General features: G+C 45.4%; 4 protein-coding genes across 9 annotated transcripts in view; 1 reads left to right on the top strand and 3 right to left on the bottom strand.

The window, feature by feature from the left end:
* The window catches only part of LOC126035503 (macrophage immunometabolism regulator-like), a 42,609-nt gene extending 25,377 nt beyond the window's left edge, over positions 1–17,232 (bottom strand). Inside the window, exons 1-2 of the mRNA XM_049794161.1 lie at positions 15,035–17,232; positions 10,767–10,871 (exon numbers count right to left, since the gene is read on the bottom strand). Coding sequence (XP_049650118.1) covers positions 10,767–10,793 — 27 coding nt within the window. The 5' untranslated portion in view covers positions 10,794–10,871; positions 15,035–17,232. The remainder of the gene's footprint in view (positions 1–10,766; positions 10,872–15,034) is intronic.
* The window catches only part of LOC126035464 (uncharacterized), a 440,127-nt gene that overhangs the window by 284,467 nt on the left and 133,686 nt on the right, over positions 1–21,974 (bottom strand). The gene's annotated exons all lie outside the window — the stretch shown is intronic.
* LOC126035469 (uncharacterized) overlaps positions 1–21,974 on the top strand; it is a 340,981-nt gene that overhangs the window by 215,685 nt on the left and 103,322 nt on the right. The window lies entirely within an intron of this gene.
* LOC126035491 (uncharacterized protein K02A2.6-like) overlaps positions 1–21,974 on the bottom strand; it is a 136,376-nt gene that overhangs the window by 80,451 nt on the left and 33,951 nt on the right. The gene's annotated exons all lie outside the window — the stretch shown is intronic.

Raw genomic sequence — 21,974 nt, 5'->3', positions numbered from 1 at the left:
CTGGACAGCAGCCCTGCAGAAAGGGATCTGGGGGTGCTGGTTGACAATAGGCTCAATATGAGTCAGCAGTGTGCCCTGGCAGCCGAGAGGGCAAACTGCATCCTGGCGTGCATCAAACACAGTATAACCAGCCAGTCAAAAGAGGTGATTATCCCACTGTATTCAGTGTTGGTACAGCCTCACCTTGAATACTGTGTTCAGTTTTGGGCCCCATAATTTAAGAAGGATGTGAAGGTCCTTGAATGTGTCCAGAGGAGGGCAACAAAGCTGGTGAAAGGGCTGGAAGGCATGTCCTATGAGGAGCAGCTAAGGACTCTGGGTTTGTCTAGTTTGGAGAAAAGGAGGCTGAGGGGCAACCTCATTGCTCTCTACAGCTTCCTGAGGAGGGGAAGTGGAGAGGGAGATGCTGATCTCTTCTCCCTGGGATCCTGTGACAGGACTTGTAGGAATGGTTCAAAGCTGCGTCAGGGGAGGTTTAGACTGGACATTAGGAAGCATTTCTTTACCGAGAGGGTGGTCAAACACTGGAACAGGCTTCCTAGAGAGGTGGTTGATGCCCCAAGCCTGTCAGTGTTTAAGAAGTATTGGGACAATGCCCTTAACATGCTTTAACTTTTGGTCAGCCCTGAGGAGGTCAGGCAGTTGGACTAGACGATCATTGTAGGTCCCTTCCAACTGAAATAGTCTATTCTAGTCTATTCCATCAACATGGAGAGGGATGGATAATAACCTTTCTGCAAAGTATACTGCCACATCTTACCCTGCAGTGCTATTTCAAAGATGGCATCTTCATTGATATTATTCCAGCTATGCAGGTACTCTGTTTCCACCAGCCCTACCTCCCACTTCCCTGAGAGCTCCAGGGGCCTCTCCAGCTGCACAATGAAGTTTGAGCTGGTGTTTTGCAGGAAGATCGTAGCACTGGCATTGCAGGGTAGGGTAATATAGAACCCCCCATCCACCATCCTTCCCCCCCCCCCCCACTCCAACACAAGTTACTAGGTGTCCTGGACTTGGGAGGCTTCTATCCAACTGAAATTTCTGGGGTCAGCCATGCCACTTCATCATCAGCTGTTTCTTTCTTCCTTTCCCTTTGGCAGCAGTGATGATCTCAATTTTGTAGATTCTGTCCTCATCAGGATTCACTTTTTTGAAGTTTTTCAGGGTGAAATGCCCCCTTGATTGCTTTGTGATCATAGTCTATTAAGCTGTACACACATATCTGTCCCTTTCTCACAATTTCAGCTACTACAAAAGTTTCATCTATGAACATCTGCTTATAACCCTTCTCAAATCTCTCTTTTGTTCTAGACACTCTGAAGTGGTCTCCCTTTTTCAGCAGAGGAGCAGATTCTTTCATTTTAAACACCCCTCCACATACAGTTTTCCAAACCCTTGCAGATTGTAATGGGTTCATGTCCACAGGCCCAGCTCTGATAGTTCTGTGGAAGCTATGGTTATAGCTCTTTATAAACTCTGACAACACATCAATGTAGCAGAATATGTTGCAAAGTGTAAAATATCTCCACACCTTGGTTTTGAGTATCCTGTTAAACCACTCTATGACAGAGGCTTTTAATTCATCATTAGTAACAAAATGGTGAACATCACACTGCTTTAACAGCTTGTTTAAAGGCTGGTTTAAAAATTGTTTTCCCCCACTTGGTCTGTAATTTCTGAGGTTTGCATCCCCTGCTAAAAATGTTTTTTTAAAGCCTCAGCTATCTCAGAACCTGTTTTGCCTTTTAGGCCAATGGCCCAGGCATGCTTGGATTAAACATCTATCACCACTAAGATGTACTTAACACCATCATTGTGTTTGGAAAACTGTTGCATAGCCACCAAGTCTGCTTGACATTGTGCTTCCACCTCTGCCACAATCATCTTGCTTCTTTTTAAGTGCTTTCTTGCCTCTTGGTATAAGCTGCAAGTGTCCTGGTTTGCAAGCCAGGTTGACACTTGGCTTCTGTTCAGATCGGCCATTTGCCTTTTAGCAGCTTCAAAAAGGGGATTTACACCCCCAAAGCTTCCCACCTCCCCACGAGCACAGTAAATATCTTTTAACAGAAGTGGCATTGTAGACATATCTACTGACATGCTGCTGCTACACACATGTACATAAGGAAACACTGGACAATCAATTTAACTCAAGTACAAACTTTGTTAACAAGGTATGAGGGGAGTTGGTTGCCATTCAAGACTTCTCCGGGTTTTTTTCCTTCCCCCCCCCCCCCAAACATCACTGTCACTTCTACACCCTTTCTCCTTCCTTCAGCGGCTATAGGCCGAGACAAAACCACAAACAGATAATAGTAAAATTTGACTTCTCCTTCCTCAGTCAGCTGGAGCTGTTTAATATGTTCTATAAGGTTATCATTAACCTAAGGACAAGGAAAGACATATAGCACCAGCCTGCACCCCATAATGGTCTTGCAGGTACCTGCAAGATCTCCCCAACCCTGGGCAAAGGGAGCTCCCCAACACCATTACCCACCCTCTATGTGATACTTGCCTCAAAATCTAGTTTGCGATTTGCAGGCCCATTGGCCAGTTCTTCTGGTTCACATGGTCTTTTTAATGAATCCCTTAGGGTCTTTTCCTTACTGTCCTCATGCATGTGTTCTTCTAAAGTTCACATTTTGTTCTGGCTATCCATTTTCATGAACAGTGTTGCCTGTGCCTTGCAGGACCACACAAAGCCCAAAGTTTGCTCCAGTAACACTGCATGGTCATCCTGCTGGGCTGGGTCCAGATGCAGAGGCCTCTCAATCCAACTCAAATGATTGGTCTCTTCTTTGCACGTGACAAGGTTCTCCCAGGGGGTCCCTTGATGGGCCTCCTAGGAAGGGTTTGTAGCCCTTGGGCACATCCAGACTTGTCCATGCCCCCTCAACCCTCATGAAGTCCCCACCCCAGACATGTTAGGGCTTGATCTGTAGCCTTTTCAAGTGGGGGACTCCAAACCTGCCTTGTACTTTTGTTTAATTACTTTCTATTAACATTTAAACTTTAATTACTCATGTCATTAGCTCTTATTAAAGAATGTTTTAGTCATTTTATACCTATGCTTTTACAGATATATAATTTCTATATCTTTATAATCATGTAAATATATACAGATACATAAGTATATTAAAAATAGTGCATCTATATATAAATATCTATTTTAAAATATACAGAAATATATAAGGACTGTGCAAATATGTGTATATTCCATCTATTGTATATATTTTTACATACAGCCAATCAGAGGGAGAGCTGAGAATATGCGGGTATGACATTGTCAAAAATAGTCATCACCCAGTCACAAAGCAGTGCGAAAACACATGGGGAATGAACTTGTCGAAAATAGGGGCTTCTTTTTCTGTCATGCTTCTGGGTACACTGGTAGGGGCAGCTAGCTCTACTACCAATCACAAGGCTGTCTGAGAACACACGGGTATGACAGTGTCAGGAAATGGCCATCAGCAAATCACAGAGCAGTATGAAAAACACATGGGTTATGATGTTTAACAAAATGGCAGTCCCCTGCACATTGAGGGGAAGGGTTTTCCTGGCCTGATGTATTTCTGGATTGTCGGGGGATGCAACGAGTCTACGGAATTCCTGACAGTTCGAGAACAGCGCGACCTTGAGCAGCTTGTAGTATATCCTTGAGAAGTCTGGAAAGATCCAAGAAGACCAGTACGAAAACAAGATAGTGATAAGAAGAACCGTCCTGACAAACTCACCAATCATGAATTGTTAGTTACTAAGCCAATCATATACTAACACATACTCTGAAGAAGGGGATAAAAAGGTGTGTTAGAACAATAAAGTAGCCATTTTGCGTGATCTATTACTTGTCGTGTCCATCTCTACCGCGACAAATGGTGACCCCGATGTGCCTGAGCGAACAGATCATCTAACGGCAATAAATCCAGCACTAGCGAGAAGTATACCAGCGGCGACGAGAGCTGCGAAAGAGTATACCGGCAGCGAGAAAAGCTGCGGAGACGGAGACCGGTGAAGCTGAGAGCAGTGGAATCTACCTGGTCCGGACCTGAGCCTAGACACCTAATAAGGTGAGCCACCGGGGACTAAACTGTTCAAATGGGGCAGAAATTAACAAAAGAAAAGGAGACGATTTTGTCTACCTGGAAAGCCCTATTAAAAAGAAAAGGGGTTAAAACCCCAGAACAAAGCCTGAAAAGGATTTTAATACAGTGTAAGATGCAAGGCTTTACAGCCACAACAGTTACTGCATTCAGTGTGGATGCATGGCAAGCGATGGGCTGGAAAATGTTTGATGAGACCTCTAAAGAATAGAAAGAGCTCTGTAAGCTGGCGATCTTATGGCGTCTACTATGTGAGACCCTGAAGGAATGGAAAGCAGAATGTGATGCAAAAGATCAGCAAAAGAAAGATAAGAAATCAGAAAAAGTTATCAATGAAAAAGTTTCTGCTCAAGTAACAGCTGTGGCCGATGCTGCAATATCAGCAGTTGCGGGCAGAAAACCCCTCACGAGCAAAATCAGATCATACCCTTATTCACCTCCTCCTCCTACGCCATTAATTACTTTACTGGGCAATGAGGGGCCCTCCTCACCTACTGGTGCGGCAGCGGAAGGGGTGACTCCATCAGCCCCCCCCCCCGAAGAGAAAAATGTGGCGATTAACACTGAGCCGGAAAGCGAGGGCCATAACGAAAGCCAGGGCCGTAACGAAAGCCAGGGCCGAAAGGATGGTGAGACTCAAACCGAATGTGAGGGCCACACGGAAAATGAGAGCAAAAATGAAGCTGAGGCAGAAAAATCTCTAATTGACGCTATGCGATCCCTGCAACTCGCAGATAAAACCATACCAAAAGAACCCCTGCCATGGACTCTCCCTCCGTCCACAGTAACTGTGGCCCCGAGATCCCCTGATCAATTTTGGGAGGGAGTTAGAAGATATGCTGCCGACTCCGGCAACTGGGATCTAGTAGAACGCCTCAGCCCATGCTCTCTAACACCTGCATTTCTAAAGCCTCTAGATAACACAGCAGAGGCTCCTGTTACATTTCCTGTTTTCAAAGCTACTGCAGGCACAAACCGGCACGATGAGCACAATCCCATAGGCTGGAGAGTAGTGCAGGATTTGCAGAATAAAGTACAAAAATTTGGAATCAATTCTCCTGAGGTAATGCAACTTATTCGTATAATTAGCACAGATCTGCTGTGTCCATATGATATTATGCATCTAGCACAAGTGCTGTTTCAGCCCGTACAATTGCAAGTATTTCAATCCACCTGGAGGCAGATGGCACGCACGGCGGCGCTGCATAATTCACGACTGCCACAGGGTGACCCGAGATTAGGCCTTGGAGAGGATGCTTTGCTTGGTGAAGGGCAGTATAGTAACCCTCAGCTACAGGCTACATGGCCTCCGCTGGCTCTCGAACAAGCACGAAATATAGGCCTTATGGCAGTAAAGCGAACAATGGATATGGCAGCTCCGAAGCAAAAATACATCACTATCCGCCAAGGCCCCACAGAACCCTTTTTACAATTTGTAGAAAAAAATATCTGCTGCCCTGGAAAAACAGGTAGAAGATGCGGTCTTAAGACAAATGCTATGCAAACAGTTGGTAAAAGATAATGCTAATGAGGACTGTCAAAAGATCATACAGGCTCTGCCAGGAGATCCTTCTGTCCCTGACATGGTAGCTGCCTGTTCTAAAGTTGGGATGCTGGTACACACAGTGACCACCATAGTGAATGCTATGAGAAATTCTGGAAAGTGCTCTGGGTGTGGCAGCGAAGGGCACATCATGGTAACTTCTCCACACAAAACATCACCAGGTAAACAACCGGTGCACCACTCACCGGAGATTACTTGCAAGAAATGTGGGAAATCAGGACACTTTGCAAAACAGTGTCATTCCCAATTTCATGCTAATGGACAGCCGCTACAGGAAAACCACAAAATGAGTGTGAGAGGGCGCGCAAGGAGAACAAATCCCCTCACGACAGCCGGCCAATTCCTCTCTGCGAACAATTGTCAGCCGCGACAGCTGGCTTAGCAGGGTTGGATGTATCCACCGCCGACACAGTAACTCTAGCCACGAAAGACATCGTTAAGGTCCCTCTTAATGCAAGGGGTCCTATAGGACGGGGACTGAGTGCATTGCTACCGGGAAGATCAGGTAGCACGTTGAATGGAATAATCGTGCATGTGGGAGTTATTGATGCTGCTTTAACAGGTCAAATTTGTGCGATGATTTCGACCCCCTACCCACCAGTACCAATCCCTAAAGGTACTCGCATTGCTCAACTTGTTCCTTTTTCGAATTCTATTTCAAAAGCAGAACAGCGACTGCGATGCGCTGGAGGCTTCAGCTCCACGGGACCCCCTCAGGTCTGCTGGTCTCAGACTGTCTCATCATCCTGACCACATATGACGTGCACACGGTCGAATCACGGAAGATCTCCGACTACAGTAAGGCTTGCAGGGCTCCTGGACACCGGAGCTGATGTGACTATTATTGCCGATTATCTGTGGCCGTCTACCTGGCCAACAGAGGAGGCTGGTATGGGAGTAGTGGGGCTGGGAGGATCCACACGTGCAAAGATAGCAGTCACACCAGTTCCAATTGCCAATCCTGAGGGCCAACAAGAAGTTATTAAACCATATGTGACGGCAGCTCCCCTCAGTTTATGGGGGAGGGATTGCTTGTCGCAGTGGGGGGTGAGAATTATCACAGATTTTTAACGGGGGCCACTGTGCTGCAGGGTGTTAGACAACCCATGCTTGTTTTAACTTGGTTAACAAATAACCCTGTGTGGGTGGATCAGTGGCCCCTACCACTTGAAAAAATTAAAGGCCCTGCAAGAATTGGTAGCAGAACAACTAGCTGCCGGACACATTGAACCATCTCACAGTCTGTGGAATGCTCCAGTGTTTGTGAAAAAAAAAAAAGAAATCAGGAAAATAGCGATTTTTGCATGACCTGTGGCAAGTCAATGCTGTCATGGCCATGATGGGGGCTCTGCAACCAGGCATGCCTTCACCTGCCATGATCCCTCAAGATTGGGAAATCATTGTCATGGACCTTAAGGGTTGGTTTTTTTTTTTTTTTTTTACAATTCCACTAGCTTCCCAAGACAAAAAAAAAAAAAAAAAAAAAAAAAAAAAATTAAAAATTTTTTGCATTCTCTGTGCCTTCTATCAATCATGCAGAACCAGCAAAAAGATATCAATGGAGAGTTCTGCCACAGAGCATGAAAAATTCACCAACCACTTGTCAATCGTTTGTTGCACAAGCTCTGTCACCTGTACGGGAAAAATTCCCTACTAGTTATAGTTATCACTATATGGATGACATTCTGTTAGCATCAGACAACAAGGAGCAGTTGAATGGCATGAACAATTTGGCCACGAATTTGCTACAACAATATGAGTTAGTTATTGCCCCTGAAAAAGAGCAAAAAATAGCACCCTGGAAATATTTGGGAATGACAATTACAAATAAGCAGGTTGTGCCCCAACCTGTGAAACTTAACCCTGCAGTTAAGACACTCAGTGATGTACAGAAATTAATGGGATCCTTGAACTGGATCAGGCCCTATCTTGGACTGACCAATTCGCAGTTACAACCTTTATTGGAATTATTAAAAAATTCCAATGATCCAACAGAACCCAGAATATTGAATAAGGAAGTGTTAAATGTAATTCACAGGGTGGAACAATGTATACACAAGAAATTTGTTTCTCAAATTGATCTGTCTCAATTGGTACAATTCTTTGTACTAATTGACAAAACTGTGCCATTTGGTGCTTTGGTGCAGTGGAATTCTGAGTGGGATGACCCGTTACATATTTTAGAATGGATGTTTTTGTCATTTCTGGCCACGAAAAACTGCTCCTGGCTTGTTTGAACTTATTGTTGATGTAATCATAAAAGCCAGAAAACGATGTGTAGAACTAACATGACGTGATCCAGCTACTATTGTTTTACCTGTTCAAAATTGGTACTTTGAATGGTGTCTGGCAAACAATTACAAGCTGCAAGTGGCTATGGCGGGTTTTTAAGGACAGATCTCGTATCATCTACCGTCGCACCCGCTCCTGAAATTTGCTCGAGAAATACCATTTGGTCAGAAAAACTTAAGCCAGCCGGAACCTGTGAAAGGCCCTACTGTCTTCACAGATGGTTCTGGAAAAACAGGTAAAGCAGCAGTAGTATGGTATGAAAACAACAACTGGAACAGCAAAGTAGTGTATCAAAATGGTTCTCCACAAATAGTAGAGCTGCGTGCACATGGCACACTGAAGCAGCAGCTTCAAAAACAAAAAGGGGGAATGATTGGGGAACCACCACAGGCATGTTTAGATAACGTGGTTTATGTTCTTAGATTTCTCTATTATGGGGATAATTCTTCTCTACCTCCTTTTTTCAACACTTCTCTTTTTTCAACACAGAATTTACAAAGAGGCATCAAAGTACACATTAAAGATTTAGTTACTGGTCAGTGGAGTGGACCATGTGAGCTGTTAACCTGGGGGCGAGGTTATGCTTGTGTTTCTACAGATACAGGCCCACAATGGACTCCCGCTTGATTTGAATGACCATCATCATCTGGAACATCCCAGAGGGTGCGGCAATATGAATACCACCTCAACCAAAAACTAAGTGTAGGTCACCTTGGCCAATATAACAGGTCAAGATTCTCTGTGCATTGCAACCGCATCACAAAGTCCATGAACCAATAGACAGGATGACTATGACTCATGCAGCGCGCCTGGCCAGCGAGCGCATGCGTCATAGGTTGCAAATGAGGCGGATTTTTGGCACCCGCTGGCCACGTGTGCTGAAATCCGTTCCTCTACAAATGTATAAATACCGGGATTTTCCGAAGAGCATCGGACTGGTGTACGGCAAGGCCATCGTTGCCTCCGTGGGGACGCCCACATAAAGCTGGCACCTACCGATTGCTGGGCTGAATTTGCGGAGCAAGACAGCACAAGAATGTACAGATGGTTCATCTACCTCACAGTCCTCGGATGGACGTAGTCACGGATACCACCGCAAACCAAAGAAAACATCTCGATGACCCTGGCTGACGTGACCGGACAAGATTGCTTATACCTTAGCACAGCAACACCAAGCAATCCCTTTTTCACAGGTTTAATAGTGGGTTCCACTGACATTGACAAAGTTTAAGAACTTATTGCTGGAGACCCCTGTGCAGCAGGTCATGGACTCAATGGATGGGAATGCCTGGTTTTCACGGATTGGGCATTAACCCTCATTGCCACCCCAGGAATCACAAATTATGGGGTCCCTGAATACAGACTGGTGTAGTATTATCAGATTTACTGCTAGACATTGATAGTGTCAGACATGCTACGCTATAAAATAGAGCTGGAATTGATTTCTTGCTTTTAGCACAAGGACAAAGATATTTGAGGGTTGGGGATTGTCTGGAATGTTGATATCTCTGCTCAAGACTGTGGGGATAGTGACCTTGATTGTGATAACTATGCTCCTAATGTTGCCCTGTCTTTTCGGCCTTCTGCAAAGGGCCCTGCAGAGGGCAGCCGGGATGATATTTTTAGCACAAATACAAAAAGGGGGAATTGTTGGGGGATGCAACGAGTCTATGGAATTCCTGACAGTTCGAGAACAGCGCAACCTCGAGCAGCTTGTAGTATATCCTTGAGAAGTCTGGAAAGATCCGAGAAGACCAGTACGAAAACAAGATAGTGATAAGAAGAACCGTCCTGACAAACTCACCAATCATGAATTGTTAGTTACTAACTAAGCCAATCATATACTAACACATACTCTGAAGAAGGGGATAAAAAGGTGTGTTAGAACAATAAAGTAGCCATTTTGCATGATCTATTACTTGTCGTATCCGTCTCTACCACGACACTGGATAAACTGGTAGGGGTGGCTGGTCCGGCAAGCCAATCACAACAGATGGCATGACCAGAAGAGGGGAGTGACTTTTGGTGGGCCAGAACCATCATATATGAAAACTTTCCCCCATATACTACATTACTAAGTTGATGCTCCTAACCAGCATCAAGATAGCCACTTGCTATTACTCATCACTAAACTAGGACACATGTAAAAAGTTCATACATAGTGTAAAAGCAAAACATTTTGTTTCTCTAGTTAGTAACAATTCAAAAAAGTTAAAAAGTTTTTCATTATTATTGCATTTTATTTTTTCACATCCTTTACTTTCATCTTCTAATCAACTGAAAATTAAGTTTAACTTTCAAAGTCATCTCTCCAGTTTCAGGATAGTTGACTGTCCTGGTTTTGGCTGGGATAGAGTTAATTTTCTTTCTAGTAGCTGGTAAAGTGGTATGTCTTGGATTCAGTATGAGAAGAATGTTGATAACACACTGATGTTTTCAGTTGTTGCTAAGTAGTGTTTAGACTAAAGTCAAGGATTTTTCAGCTTCTCGTGCCCAGACAACAAGAAGGCTGGAGGGGCACAAGAAGTTGGGAGGAGACACAGCCAGGGCAGCTGACCCAAAGCGGCCAACGGGGTACTCCATACCACGTGATGTCATGCCTAGTATATAACCTGGGGGGAGTTGGCCTGGGGGGGATGGCTGCTTGGGAAAAAAACTCGGCATCAGTTGGCAAGTGGTGAGCAATTGCATTGTACATCACTTGTTTTGTATATTCCAATTCTTTTATTATTGTTATTTTATTATTGTTATCATTGTTAGTTTCTTCCTTTCTGTTCTATTAAACTGTTCTTATCTCAACCCACAAGTTTTACCTTTTTCCTTCCAATTCTCTCCCCCATCCCACTGGGGGGCGGGGGGAGCGAGTGAGCAGCTGCATGGTGCTTAGTTGCTGGCTGGGGTTAAACCACAACATTGACCTGGAAAAAAATATAAATCTGACTTGTCAGAAAATATTCAATTAAACTTTACTTAATAAAGAGAGAAGGAGAAAGTTAGAGTTTTAATGTATTACAGATTTCATTGAATAAAGACTAGTTTTTTTTCTTTAAAAACTAAATGCTAATAGCAAGAAAGGTCTTCACTGCTTTTATGTTGGACAAGAAACACGTTCGGTAGTAAGTTATGTTGTCATGCCTGAAAATACAGATCTGCATTGAGTATTTTAAAACTATCAACCTAAACAAAAACTATATTACACTCATCCTTTTTCTAGGGACAGCTATTCAGACAGACGCTATTTTTAAATAAGACCTACTCTTAAATTTATTAGGAAAAAAATATCATGTTTAATCAACACAGTTTACTTTGGGGGTTTTGGGGGAGGGGTTTTTTTGTGTGTGTGTCCCCCAAATGAAGCACTTGAAATAACTAGTTCTTTGTCTTAATGTGACTGTGGTGGGTTAACCTTGGCTAGACACCAGGTACCCACCAAGCCGCTCTATCACTCCCCCTCCTCAACTGGACAGGTGAGAGAAAACATAACAAAAGGCTCATGGGTCAAAATAAGGGAGATTACTCAGCTAGTACCATCATGGGCAAAACAGACTTGACTTGGGGAAATTAATTTAACTTATTGCCAAACATCAGAGTAGGATAATGAGAAATAAAAAGGAATCTTAAAACACCATCCCTCCACCCCTCCCTTCTTCCTGGGCTCAACTTCACTCCCAGCTTCTCTACTTTCTCCCCCTGAGCAGCACAGGGGGATGGGGAATGGGGGTTGCAGTCAGTTCATTGCACGTTGTCTTTGCTGCTCCTTTCTCCTCACACTCTTCCCCTGCTCCAGCAGGGGGTCCCACCCACAGGAGACAGTCCCCCATGAACTGCTTCAGCACGGGTCCTTTCCACGGGCTGCAGTCCTTCACTAACTGCTCCAGCATGGGTCCCTTCCACAGCATGCAGTCCTTCAGGAGCACACTGCTCCAGCGTGGGTCCACCATGGGGTCACAAGTCCTGCCAGAAAACCTGCTCCGTGGGCTCCTCTCTCCACAGATCCGCAGGTCCTGCCAGGAGCCTGCTCCAGCACAGGCTTCCCATGGGCTCACAGCCTCCTTCGGTCACCCACCTGCTTCAGCATGGGGTCCTCCACAGGCTACAGGGTGGATATCTGCTCCACTGTGGACCTCCATGGGCTGCAGGGGGACAACCTGCATCACCATGCTCTTCACCACAGGCTGAAGGGGAACCTCTGCTCTGGCACCTGGAACACCTCTTCCTCCTCCTTCTTCAGTGACCTTAGTGCCTGCAGAGTTCTTGCTCTCATATTCTCACTCCTCTCTTCCGGCTGCTGTTGCGCAGCAGTTTTCCCCCCTTCTTAAATATGTTATCACAGAGGCACTACCACTATCGCTGATTGGCTCAGCTTTGGCCAGCAGCAGCTCTCTCTTGGAGCAGCTGGCATTGGCTCTATTGAACATGGGGGAATCTTCTAGCATCTTCTCACAGAAGCCACCCCTGTAGCCCCCCCAATACCAAAACCTTGCCACGCAAACCCAGTGATATAATCTGCAGCAGGTACTGTTTCTTGGAAAGGTGTGTCTCATTTCACTTACACCATCCACACATCAGAAGGTCATTTCCTCAAGTTTACTAAAACTATGTGACCTTTCAAGTTTTACTCTCTGCCTTCTTCTCAAATGTCCCTCCCCATACTTAAATGCTGCCTAAAAATTAGTGTTTACTTACATGCAATGCCACTACAGGACAAACATTAATAGAAGTCCAACAGCTCAGTCAAATATAATAAATATGATTTACACTTATAAGTAGTGCCAAGAGAAAACAGAGTCAGAGTCATTTGGGTTGGAAGGGACCTTCAAAGATCATCTAGTCCAACCCCCCTGCAGGGGCAGGAACATCTTTCAGGTTGCTCAAAGCCCAATCCAATCTGACCTTGAATGCTTCCAATGACTGGCCAAACATTGACCAGAAATACTCAGTTCATCTGACTTTACCATAATATATTGCATTTGCATCTGATTATGCAAGCCTGGTGGCAAGACAGGCAGGATATGGCTGGTCAAAGATGAAGATATTATAAAGAAAGCCATGCTACAATGCCAGTATAGTCATATAAGAATTTAATTTCAGTGATCACACAGCCATTGTCCACTTCCCTCAATTTCAGAGTCATTGCAAGTACCACCTCTTCCTCCATCCTCATAACCACTCTCAAAAACAACAAACCCAAGAAAAACCCAAAACACCAACATGCCACATAAGACAGAATACGTTTCAAAATACACCAACAGCAGCAACGTTGTGTGGTGGGAAGAGAAGGTTTAAATAAGGGAAACAAGGGAAAGAGAAGAGGGAAAAAAAATCAGTGCTGCACATCTCTACTCCTTGTGCCTCTTTATGTGAATGTTCCAAGGAATTCTACTTTAATCAGAGCAATATCAGAAGGCAGCCAACTGCTGGTAGAAGCAGCAAATCATTCTCCCCTCACATACCTTCTCCATCATTCCTACCAAGATCTGCTTAACTGTAGTCTTCTGACATTAATTCATTTCTGCATGCAGCTTTTGAAGCATGTATGTACAGTGATGTACAGCACCACCCTAGACAGACACTGTAACAAGCCAAGACATGTTCACAGAAAACATCTACTAATATATATTATTTGCTATTTTCTGTGCAATAGATACACATGCACTCTCACTTATGTCAGCTAAAACCCTACATAATATTGCATATAAATAATTACTAGAGAAGAAAAATTAAGTCCTGAGACCATTTTCCCACATAGCTGTAGGACACTTGAAACACCAGTACTTTAACTGTTCAGAGACACTCCCTCCCCAATATCTTAATAGGCAAAAGAAACCTGCCAATAAACCAAAACCACTTAGCAAGCTTCATATTCTGTAAAGTAACATTTTAATGTACATTATAGTGCACAAATGCAATCTGTGACTATCATGGATGATATAACTGACATTTAAAAGGAGCTTTGACCCTCCATTTACCTTTCACTAAAAAAAAAAAAACAAACCACACAAACCAAACAAAACCAAAAACCAAAACCACCACCGAAACAAACAAAAAACCCCAACACCCACAAGAAAACCCAAACCAAAAAACTACCACCTTTTCCTACAGTGCAATATAAAGTTACCCATAGAAAGCTGGGCACTAGTACACCTTGTTACTATTAGACTGAATAGTAAGGTTATAGTCAGGTTTAGTACTTGTATAAGAGTATTAAGAATAGTATAATTGGGACTGCTGTTGGTTGTAAGCTGCAACTTAGAAGAATTAAGCAGTTATGAACAGATACAGGTGCTAACATATGTTAATTGTGGCTTTCCCACCAGTTTAGACTGTTAACAATAGCTGGTGAAAAAAATACACTTGATGAATCTAACTACAAGCTTAAGGATTTACATTAAAATTCCCAAGGTTTCCGCACAAAGATATCAGAATTAATACCTTTATTTTTCCTCCTAGATTTGCCAGAACAGCTTCACTGCTCTGCTCTTCACTGCCTAATTCTTATTTCTATTATATTTTAAAGCATTTATAGGAGGAGAAGAAAAACACACCCCATCCCCACCGCTGCCGCACGCGGAAGCGTAACGCCTAAGCAGTACACCAACTCCCTGGGCTCAGCACCCTGACACGACAGGAAACCGCAGTTAACGCCGCGACCCAGCCAGTACACGCGCACCCGCCTGCCCGCGGCCCGACAGCCAGGAAGCACACACTCCGAGACGCACATCTGGGTGATTTAATCGCACCGCCCCGGCGGGCCCCACGGGGGACGCAGCCCTCGCACAACCTTCGCTAACAGTGCTGGGCGTCCCGCTGCCGCCACTCCGCAACACCACCCACTGGCGCTTCGCAGCACCCGCCCGCCACCCTTCGGTCCCACCGCACGGTACCTTTCCCGCCAGCCCCTCACCGGTCCCCGCAGCGCCTTGGTCAGCCGCACGGTGCGTTAAAGTCTGCCCGGTTTCCCACGGCCCCTCCCCAGGTACCACCCGTCGCCCGCGCCCCAGCAGGCACAGGCAGGGCCCGCCGCGGAGCCCGAAATGCAACCCCGGCAGCTCAGCGAAACGACACCACCCCCACCTCTTACCTGCAGTCCAGGGCGGCGGAACTCCGATATGCAGCGAGATGAGAAAACAAAGCTCAGAGTACAGTACAGCCCACTACGCTCGCTAGGGCTAAGGGTGAAAATACCCCCACGCTCGCAGCCCGTGTGGTAGTGGATGCTTCCAGCCAATCACAACAAACCATGTGACCGAAAGAGGGGCGTGACATCCGGAGCAAATGTTACAACTGGCTGTCTGCAGGGGCAGGTATTTCATCAGATGTTGGGGGTGGGGTATTTGTCACATCTTGGCTAAAAGTTGTCCCTGTACTACTCACATACATATATTATGAATACTTGGAAATTCCATTTTCTTTTGCTGTCACCAAAACATGCTGTTGGAATTATGTACTTATAGAGCAAAGGGTTTGGGAAATAATTATTTCCAATGTGCAATAAAAAAAGTAAAATATTTAGTTGAAAGGGAAAAGTCAGGTTAAAACTGAGCTATGTAAGAATATCTACAAAGGTGCCACATTGCACTATCTAGAGCAGGGGAAGCTAGCCTATAGAACTTGACCTGTATGCAGCTTAAAGGCTCTTCCAGTGTGAGCTGGTGATCCTGCTATATGCACTGCCAGCCCCAGGTTACAAACACAGTGGTGGGGAGTTGTCTCCCACCAACTTGTGCCAAGAGTCACCGTCTCAATTTTCTACATGGTTGTTCTTAATCATATGACAATTTTGTATTCAGCTAAAAGGGCTTAAAAATGTCACTTCACTATGCTCTTGAAGGTCCCCTAGAATAGTCACAGATACAGACAGATACCATGTTTGTAGAGATGGAAAAGGGGGAAAAAAGTCACAGCAAGATTAAAACTAGAGCTAAAGCTCATGAAAGGTACCAAGGAATTGTAGACATTCTTCACAAACTCCTGCTATTCCTTGAGATGGATACCAAATTATTCTAAGACACAAAAAAGCAATAGAGAAAATATTAAACTGTTGCATCACATGAGGTAGCATTCAGATGAACCAAGAACAAAATTATAACACAGATTTTTTTTTCAAAATTAAACATAAGTGTCCTGGTTTCAGCTGGGATAGAGTTAATTGTCTTCCTAGTAGATGGTATAGTGCTATGTCTTTGAGGTTGGTATGAGAAGAATGTTGATAACACACTGATGTTTTCAGTTGTTGCTAAGTAGTATTTAGTCTCAAGTCAAGGATTTTTCAGCTTCCGATGCCCAGCCAGCAATAAAGCTGGAGGGGCACAAGAAGTTGGGAGGGGACTGTGACGGTCTGACAAATTCAATGTCTCAAACATCCGCTAAAAGAGCTTTGCTGGAGAAAACGGCCTCTGTAAAAATGCTGGAGTTTTGTGAACAGGACAATGTGGCCACAGGAGAGGGCCCCACGGAGGGTGGGAACACACTTCTCCAAAGCCCCAATTCCTTATCTTAAGTGACCAGGAGAAAGAACACAATTTATGCCTTCCTGGAGGAAGAAGGCCCCACAGAAGTTGGGACTGTGCTTCTATCTTAAGCGGTCATGCCAGCAGGAAAAGAGAGGCAACTCCACAATGAACCCACCCCCCCCCAAAGCTCACCGACCGATTCCAGTGAACCCCAGTTGTGGGAACTGCGCATGTTGAGATCATCAACTAACACACTATAAAAGAAGAGAAAACGAGTCCTCAGTGCGTGCCCTCCGGAACTGGATCTGTACGCTGGCTGGACCAATGCTGGACCCAGGACTGGTGAAACCCTTTTCTTCTCTCTCTCTCTCACTTTCTTTCTTTCTTTCTTTTTCTCTTTCTCTCATTCTCTCTCTCCCTCTTTTCCTTCTCTCTTTTCCATAGTCCCTACACCTCATCCTTTTAAACATAAACCGTTGACCAAGTCTGAGACTAGGAGTGAATCTAGCCGCCCCTGGGCTCCTCTTTGAGAAGGAGTCCAGAAAGCAAGGGGGTCTGCTCTGAACCTCGTGACTCAACGGGAGGGCTCTCCTTCTGATACATTTCATGTTCCTTTTTCCATTTCATTTTTCTATACTTCCCTCCTCTTCTCAAACAGCAGCTTAATGACATGTTGCAAGGTTCATATTAACAAGTTCATGTGTACTTGGACAAAGTTAGCTAGGTTGAATAAATGTTGGTTGTTGTTTGAACTCCCCTGGTGTCGTTTCACCTTAATTCTGACAAAGGAAATCCATGAACCTGAGTCACTCCAACTTTGGGACGCGACAGGGACACAGCCAGGGCAGCTGACCCAAAGCGGCCAACGGGGTATTGCATGCCATGTGATGTCATACCTAGTATATAAACTGGGGGGAGTGGGGCTGGGGGGATCACCGCTTGGGGACTAACTGGGTGTCGATCGGCAGGTGGTGAGCAATTGTATTGTGCATCACTTGTACATTCCAATCCTTTTATTATTACTATTGTCATTTTATTAGTGTTTTCATTATCATTATTAGTTTCTTCTTTTCTGTTCCATTAAACCGTTCTTATCTCAAACCACGGGTTTTGTTTCTTTTCCCAATTCTCTCCTCCATCCCACTGGGTGGGGGGGAAGCGAGTGAGCGGCTGTGTGGTGCTTAGTTGCTAGCTGGGGTTAAACCACGACAATAAGAAAATAAAATTATGCATAAGGTATATGTTATGATCCCATAGGCGACAAGTATCATGGTCTAACCCCAGTAGGTAGCTAAACCCCACACAGCCGCTCACTCACTCACTCTCCCCACAGTGGGATGGGGAGAGAATTGGAAGGGTAATTATGAGAAAACTCGTGAGTTGAGATAAGGACAGTTTAATAGGCAAAGCAAAAGCTGCATGCCCAAGCAAAGCAAAACAGGAATTAATTCACTACTTCCCATTAGCAGGCAGCTGTTTAGCCATCTCCAGGAAAACAGGGCTTCATGAAGTGTAACAGCTAGTTGGGAAGACAAACACCATAACTCTGAATGTCCCCCCTTCCTCCTTCTTTACCTAGCTTTTATAAAAGAAGGTGAATGGATATGTGTGGTGGGCTGACCTTGGCTGGCTGCTACGTGCCCACCAAGCCACTCTATCACTCCCCTTCCACAACGAGACAGGGGGAGAAAAATATGAAAAAAGATCAAGATAAGGACAGGGAGATCACTCAGGAATTACTGGCATGGACAAAACAGACTTGACTTTTAATTTAATTTATTGCAAATCAAATCAGAGCAGGATAATGAGAAATAAAACCAAATCTAAAACCACCTTCCCCTCACCCCTCCCTTTGTCCTGGGCTCAACTTCTCTCCCTACTGTTCTAGTTCCTCCCCATGAGGGGCACAGGAGAATGGGGAATGGGGGTTGTGGTTAGTCCACAACGCTTCGTCTCTGCCACTCCTTCCTCCTCACTCTCCAGCGTGGGGTCCCTCCCACAGGAGACAGTCCTTCATGAACTTCTCCAATGTGGGTCCTTCCCACAGGCTGCAGTTCTTCAGGAACAGACTGCTCCAGCATGGCTCCCTTCCATGGGGTCACAGGTCTTGCCAGAAAACCTGCTCTGGCATGGGCTCCTCTCCATGGACCGCAGTTCCTGCCAGGAACCTGCTCCACTGCAGGCTCTCCACGGGGTCACAAGTCCTTTTTCGGGCACATCCACCTGCTTTGGTGTGGGGTCTTCCACAGGCTGCAAGGTGGATATCTGTTCCACTGTGGACCACCATGGGCTGCAGGGGGAGAACCTGTGACATCATGGTCTTTACCATGGGCTGCAGGCAAATCTCTGCTCCGGCACCTGGAGCACCTCTTCCCCCCTAGTCCCACACTTGGTCAATGGTTTTCTGTCTAAAGAGATGAGGTGTAGGGATTATGAAAAAGGAGAGAGAAAGAGAGAGCGAGACAGAGAGAGAAAGAAGAATCTAGAGGTCCAGTTCTGGAGGGCATGTGCACGGGGCTCCTCGTGTCGGCGTCTTTTATAGCCCAGTTCCCGCCTTTTCTCACATCAATCGTGCCCCTCTTGGTCTACTGCACACTGCCCGTAAGGACTTATGTAACTCTCGATTTTGTGCGCAGGTGCCATTATGGGGTGGTGGTCGTGAAGGGTCCATTGGGTGGCCATGACCCCCTTCCTCAAATAAACTTTGTATGTCCTCTGGCCATATATGGTGAGCTGCCCTGCTCAGCGTATCAGAACATGGAACTGTGCACCCTCCGGCATGCCCTCCGCACCCTGTTGCTAAATGACTTCTCACATGTGGTTCATTGTGGTTCAGTCCACATTATGCAGAACTTGCCCCACCACAATGTTTGAGACATTAACTCTTTCAGTCTCTCACAGTTGTGATGGTTGATAGGAGGGGAAAACAGTGGTGAATGATTTCAGATGATGGATACTTGGGGTGATCATAATGTGTTCTATCTAAGTAACTCTTTAAAATAAGACATACTTGTGGTGGGTTGACCTTGGCTAGCCACCAGGTGCCCACCAAGCCACTCGATCACTCCCTCTTCTCAACAGTAGAGGGGGAAAAAATAAGATGAAAAAGCTCATGGGTTGAGATAAGGACAGGGAGATCACTCAGCAATTACTGTCACAGGCAAAACAGACTCAACTTGTGGAAATTAATTTAATTTATTGCCAATTAATAAGACAGTAGCATAATGAGAAATAAGAAAAAAATCTAAAAAACACCTTCCCCCACCCCACCCTTCTTCCCGGGCTCAACTTCACTCCCAACTCCTGTAACTCCTCCTGCCAAGGGGCACAGGGGGATGGGGAATGGGGGTTGCAGTCAGTTCATAATTCTTCATCTCTGCCACTCCTTCCTCCTCAGACACTTCCCCTGCTCCAGCATGGGGTCCCTCCCACAGGACACAGTCCTTCATGAATTTCTCCAACGTGGGTCATTCCCATGGGCTGTGGTTCTTCAAGAACTGCTCCAGCATGGGTCCTTTCCATGGGGTGAAGTCCTTCAGGAATGGACTGCTCCAGCATGGGTCCCCCACGGGGCCACGGGTCCTGCCACAAAACCTGCTCTGGTGTGGGCTTCTCTCCATGGGCCACAGTTCCTGCTGGGAGCCTGCTTCTCCATGGGCTCTCACCACAGGCTGCAGCTTCCTTCAGGGCACATATCCACCTGCTGTCATGGGGTCCTCCACAGGCTTCAGGGTGGATATCTGCTCCACCATGGACCTCCATAGGCTGCAGGGAGACAACCTGCATCAGTGTCACCATGGTTTTCACCATGGGCTGCAGGGGAATCTCTGCTTCAGTGCCTGGAGCACCTCCTCCCCCTCCTTCTTCACTAACCTTGGAATCTGCATAGTTGTTTCTCTCACATATTCTCACTCCTCTCTCACAGGTGCTGTTCTGCAGCTATTTTACCCTTTCTTCAATATGTTATCATATTGGCACTACCACCGTTGCTGATTGGCTCACCTTTGGCTAGCAGTGGGTCCATTTTGGAGCTGGCTGGAACTGTCTCTGTCTGACACAGGGGCAGCTTCTAGCATCTTCTCACAGAAGCCTCCTCTGCAGCCCCCCTGCTACCAAAACATTATCACATAAACCTGTAGGAACATGTTTAGTTAACAGTCACAAGAGCATTCCAGACGCCTTTAGAAGACCTTGAACAGAAGATGATAATAAAGCCAATTAGAAGAACACAAGTACGCATTCCACAATAAAGGGAACTTGGCACAAAGAACCTCAATTCGGCAGTTTGTCTTGACCAATTAGACTGAGACAAGTTTCGCATGTTTTAGTTGGTATAACCAATTATGCCTTAAGTTTATGCGCGTGTACAGAGATGGTATAACCAATCATATTCTATGATTGTGCGTGTGCACAATGACTTTGCAGAATATGTGATTATAAATATGTGTGTGTTTTAGCAATAAAGGGTCGTCTGTCGTCTGCCTTCAACTTTACAGGTGTCCGTTTATTTCTACCTCCTGCAAATGGTGACCCCGGTGTGGCCCTGAGACCACAGAAGATGCAGCAGGAGAAGCCCTGGTTGGAGGTACTGCTGTTGGCGGGACCGAAGCAGGAAAGCTGAGCCTAGGCTGAGAAGACACCTGAAAGGAAGGTGAGCAACCAGGGGCAGTATGGGGCAGAACTTGTCCTCGGAGGAAAGGGCAATAGTCAGACTCCTACTGCATATACTCTCTAAGACAGGAATTAAATGTACTGAATCCTTTGTGAGAGGGTTATTGAAATGGTGCCGAGTTCAGGGCTATCCTGTTGAAACGGCTACCGCATTTGAGCCTGATATTTGGGCGGAAATTGGAACAAAATTATGGGATGCGATCTCTAAAGGGGATCAACACGCTGAACACCTGGTTATTACTTGGCGGTTGCTTTTTGACAATATACAATCCTTACGGACAGAAAGAAAGGTGGCAGCAGAGGCAAATTCGACTTTGAATCCAAAAGTATCGGTGCCGGTAAATGGCGAGGAGGACAGATACGATACCAATGAGTCATCTTGTTCGCATTGTCCCTCTGACTCTACTTGTCATAAAATGACATTACCGGATGGTTCAGTAAAAGATACACCGGAGCCAAAAAAGGCATCACCACCTATTCTACCACCAAAACCTGAGAAAGAAATACGCCCGATTAAGCCGTCTAAGGGTTTATATCCACCTTTACCTGACGATAATGATAATTGGCCAGAACCTCCCGAAGACGATATTTCTTTAGAAAAAGAAAAACCGCCGCCAAGTTACAATGTAGCTGAAGGCTTGGGCTGTGACCAGAGAAGTTACTGGAGAGAAATACATAAGAAAGCAGCAAGCGAGGGAGTGGTCGTTCCTCATGCTTATCCTGTTATAGTGAGGGCAAATGATTCAAATGAATGGAATCCCTTTTCATGGGATTTGATAAAAAAAGTGCGCAAGTCAGTCCATAATTACAGGCTGACGGCTCCTTACACGGAAGCGCTGCTCGACAATATTTTTGGAGCTCAACTTATGACTCCGTATGATTGCAATCAATTAGCCA

This window comes from Accipiter gentilis, chromosome W, assembly GCF_929443795.1.
Source record: "Accipiter gentilis chromosome W, bAccGen1.1, whole genome shotgun sequence".
Taxonomy (NCBI): Eukaryota; Metazoa; Chordata; class Aves; order Accipitriformes; family Accipitridae; genus Astur; species Astur gentilis.
Note: the sequence above shows the minus strand (reverse complement) of the source record. Positions and strands in the feature narration are given on the sequence as shown.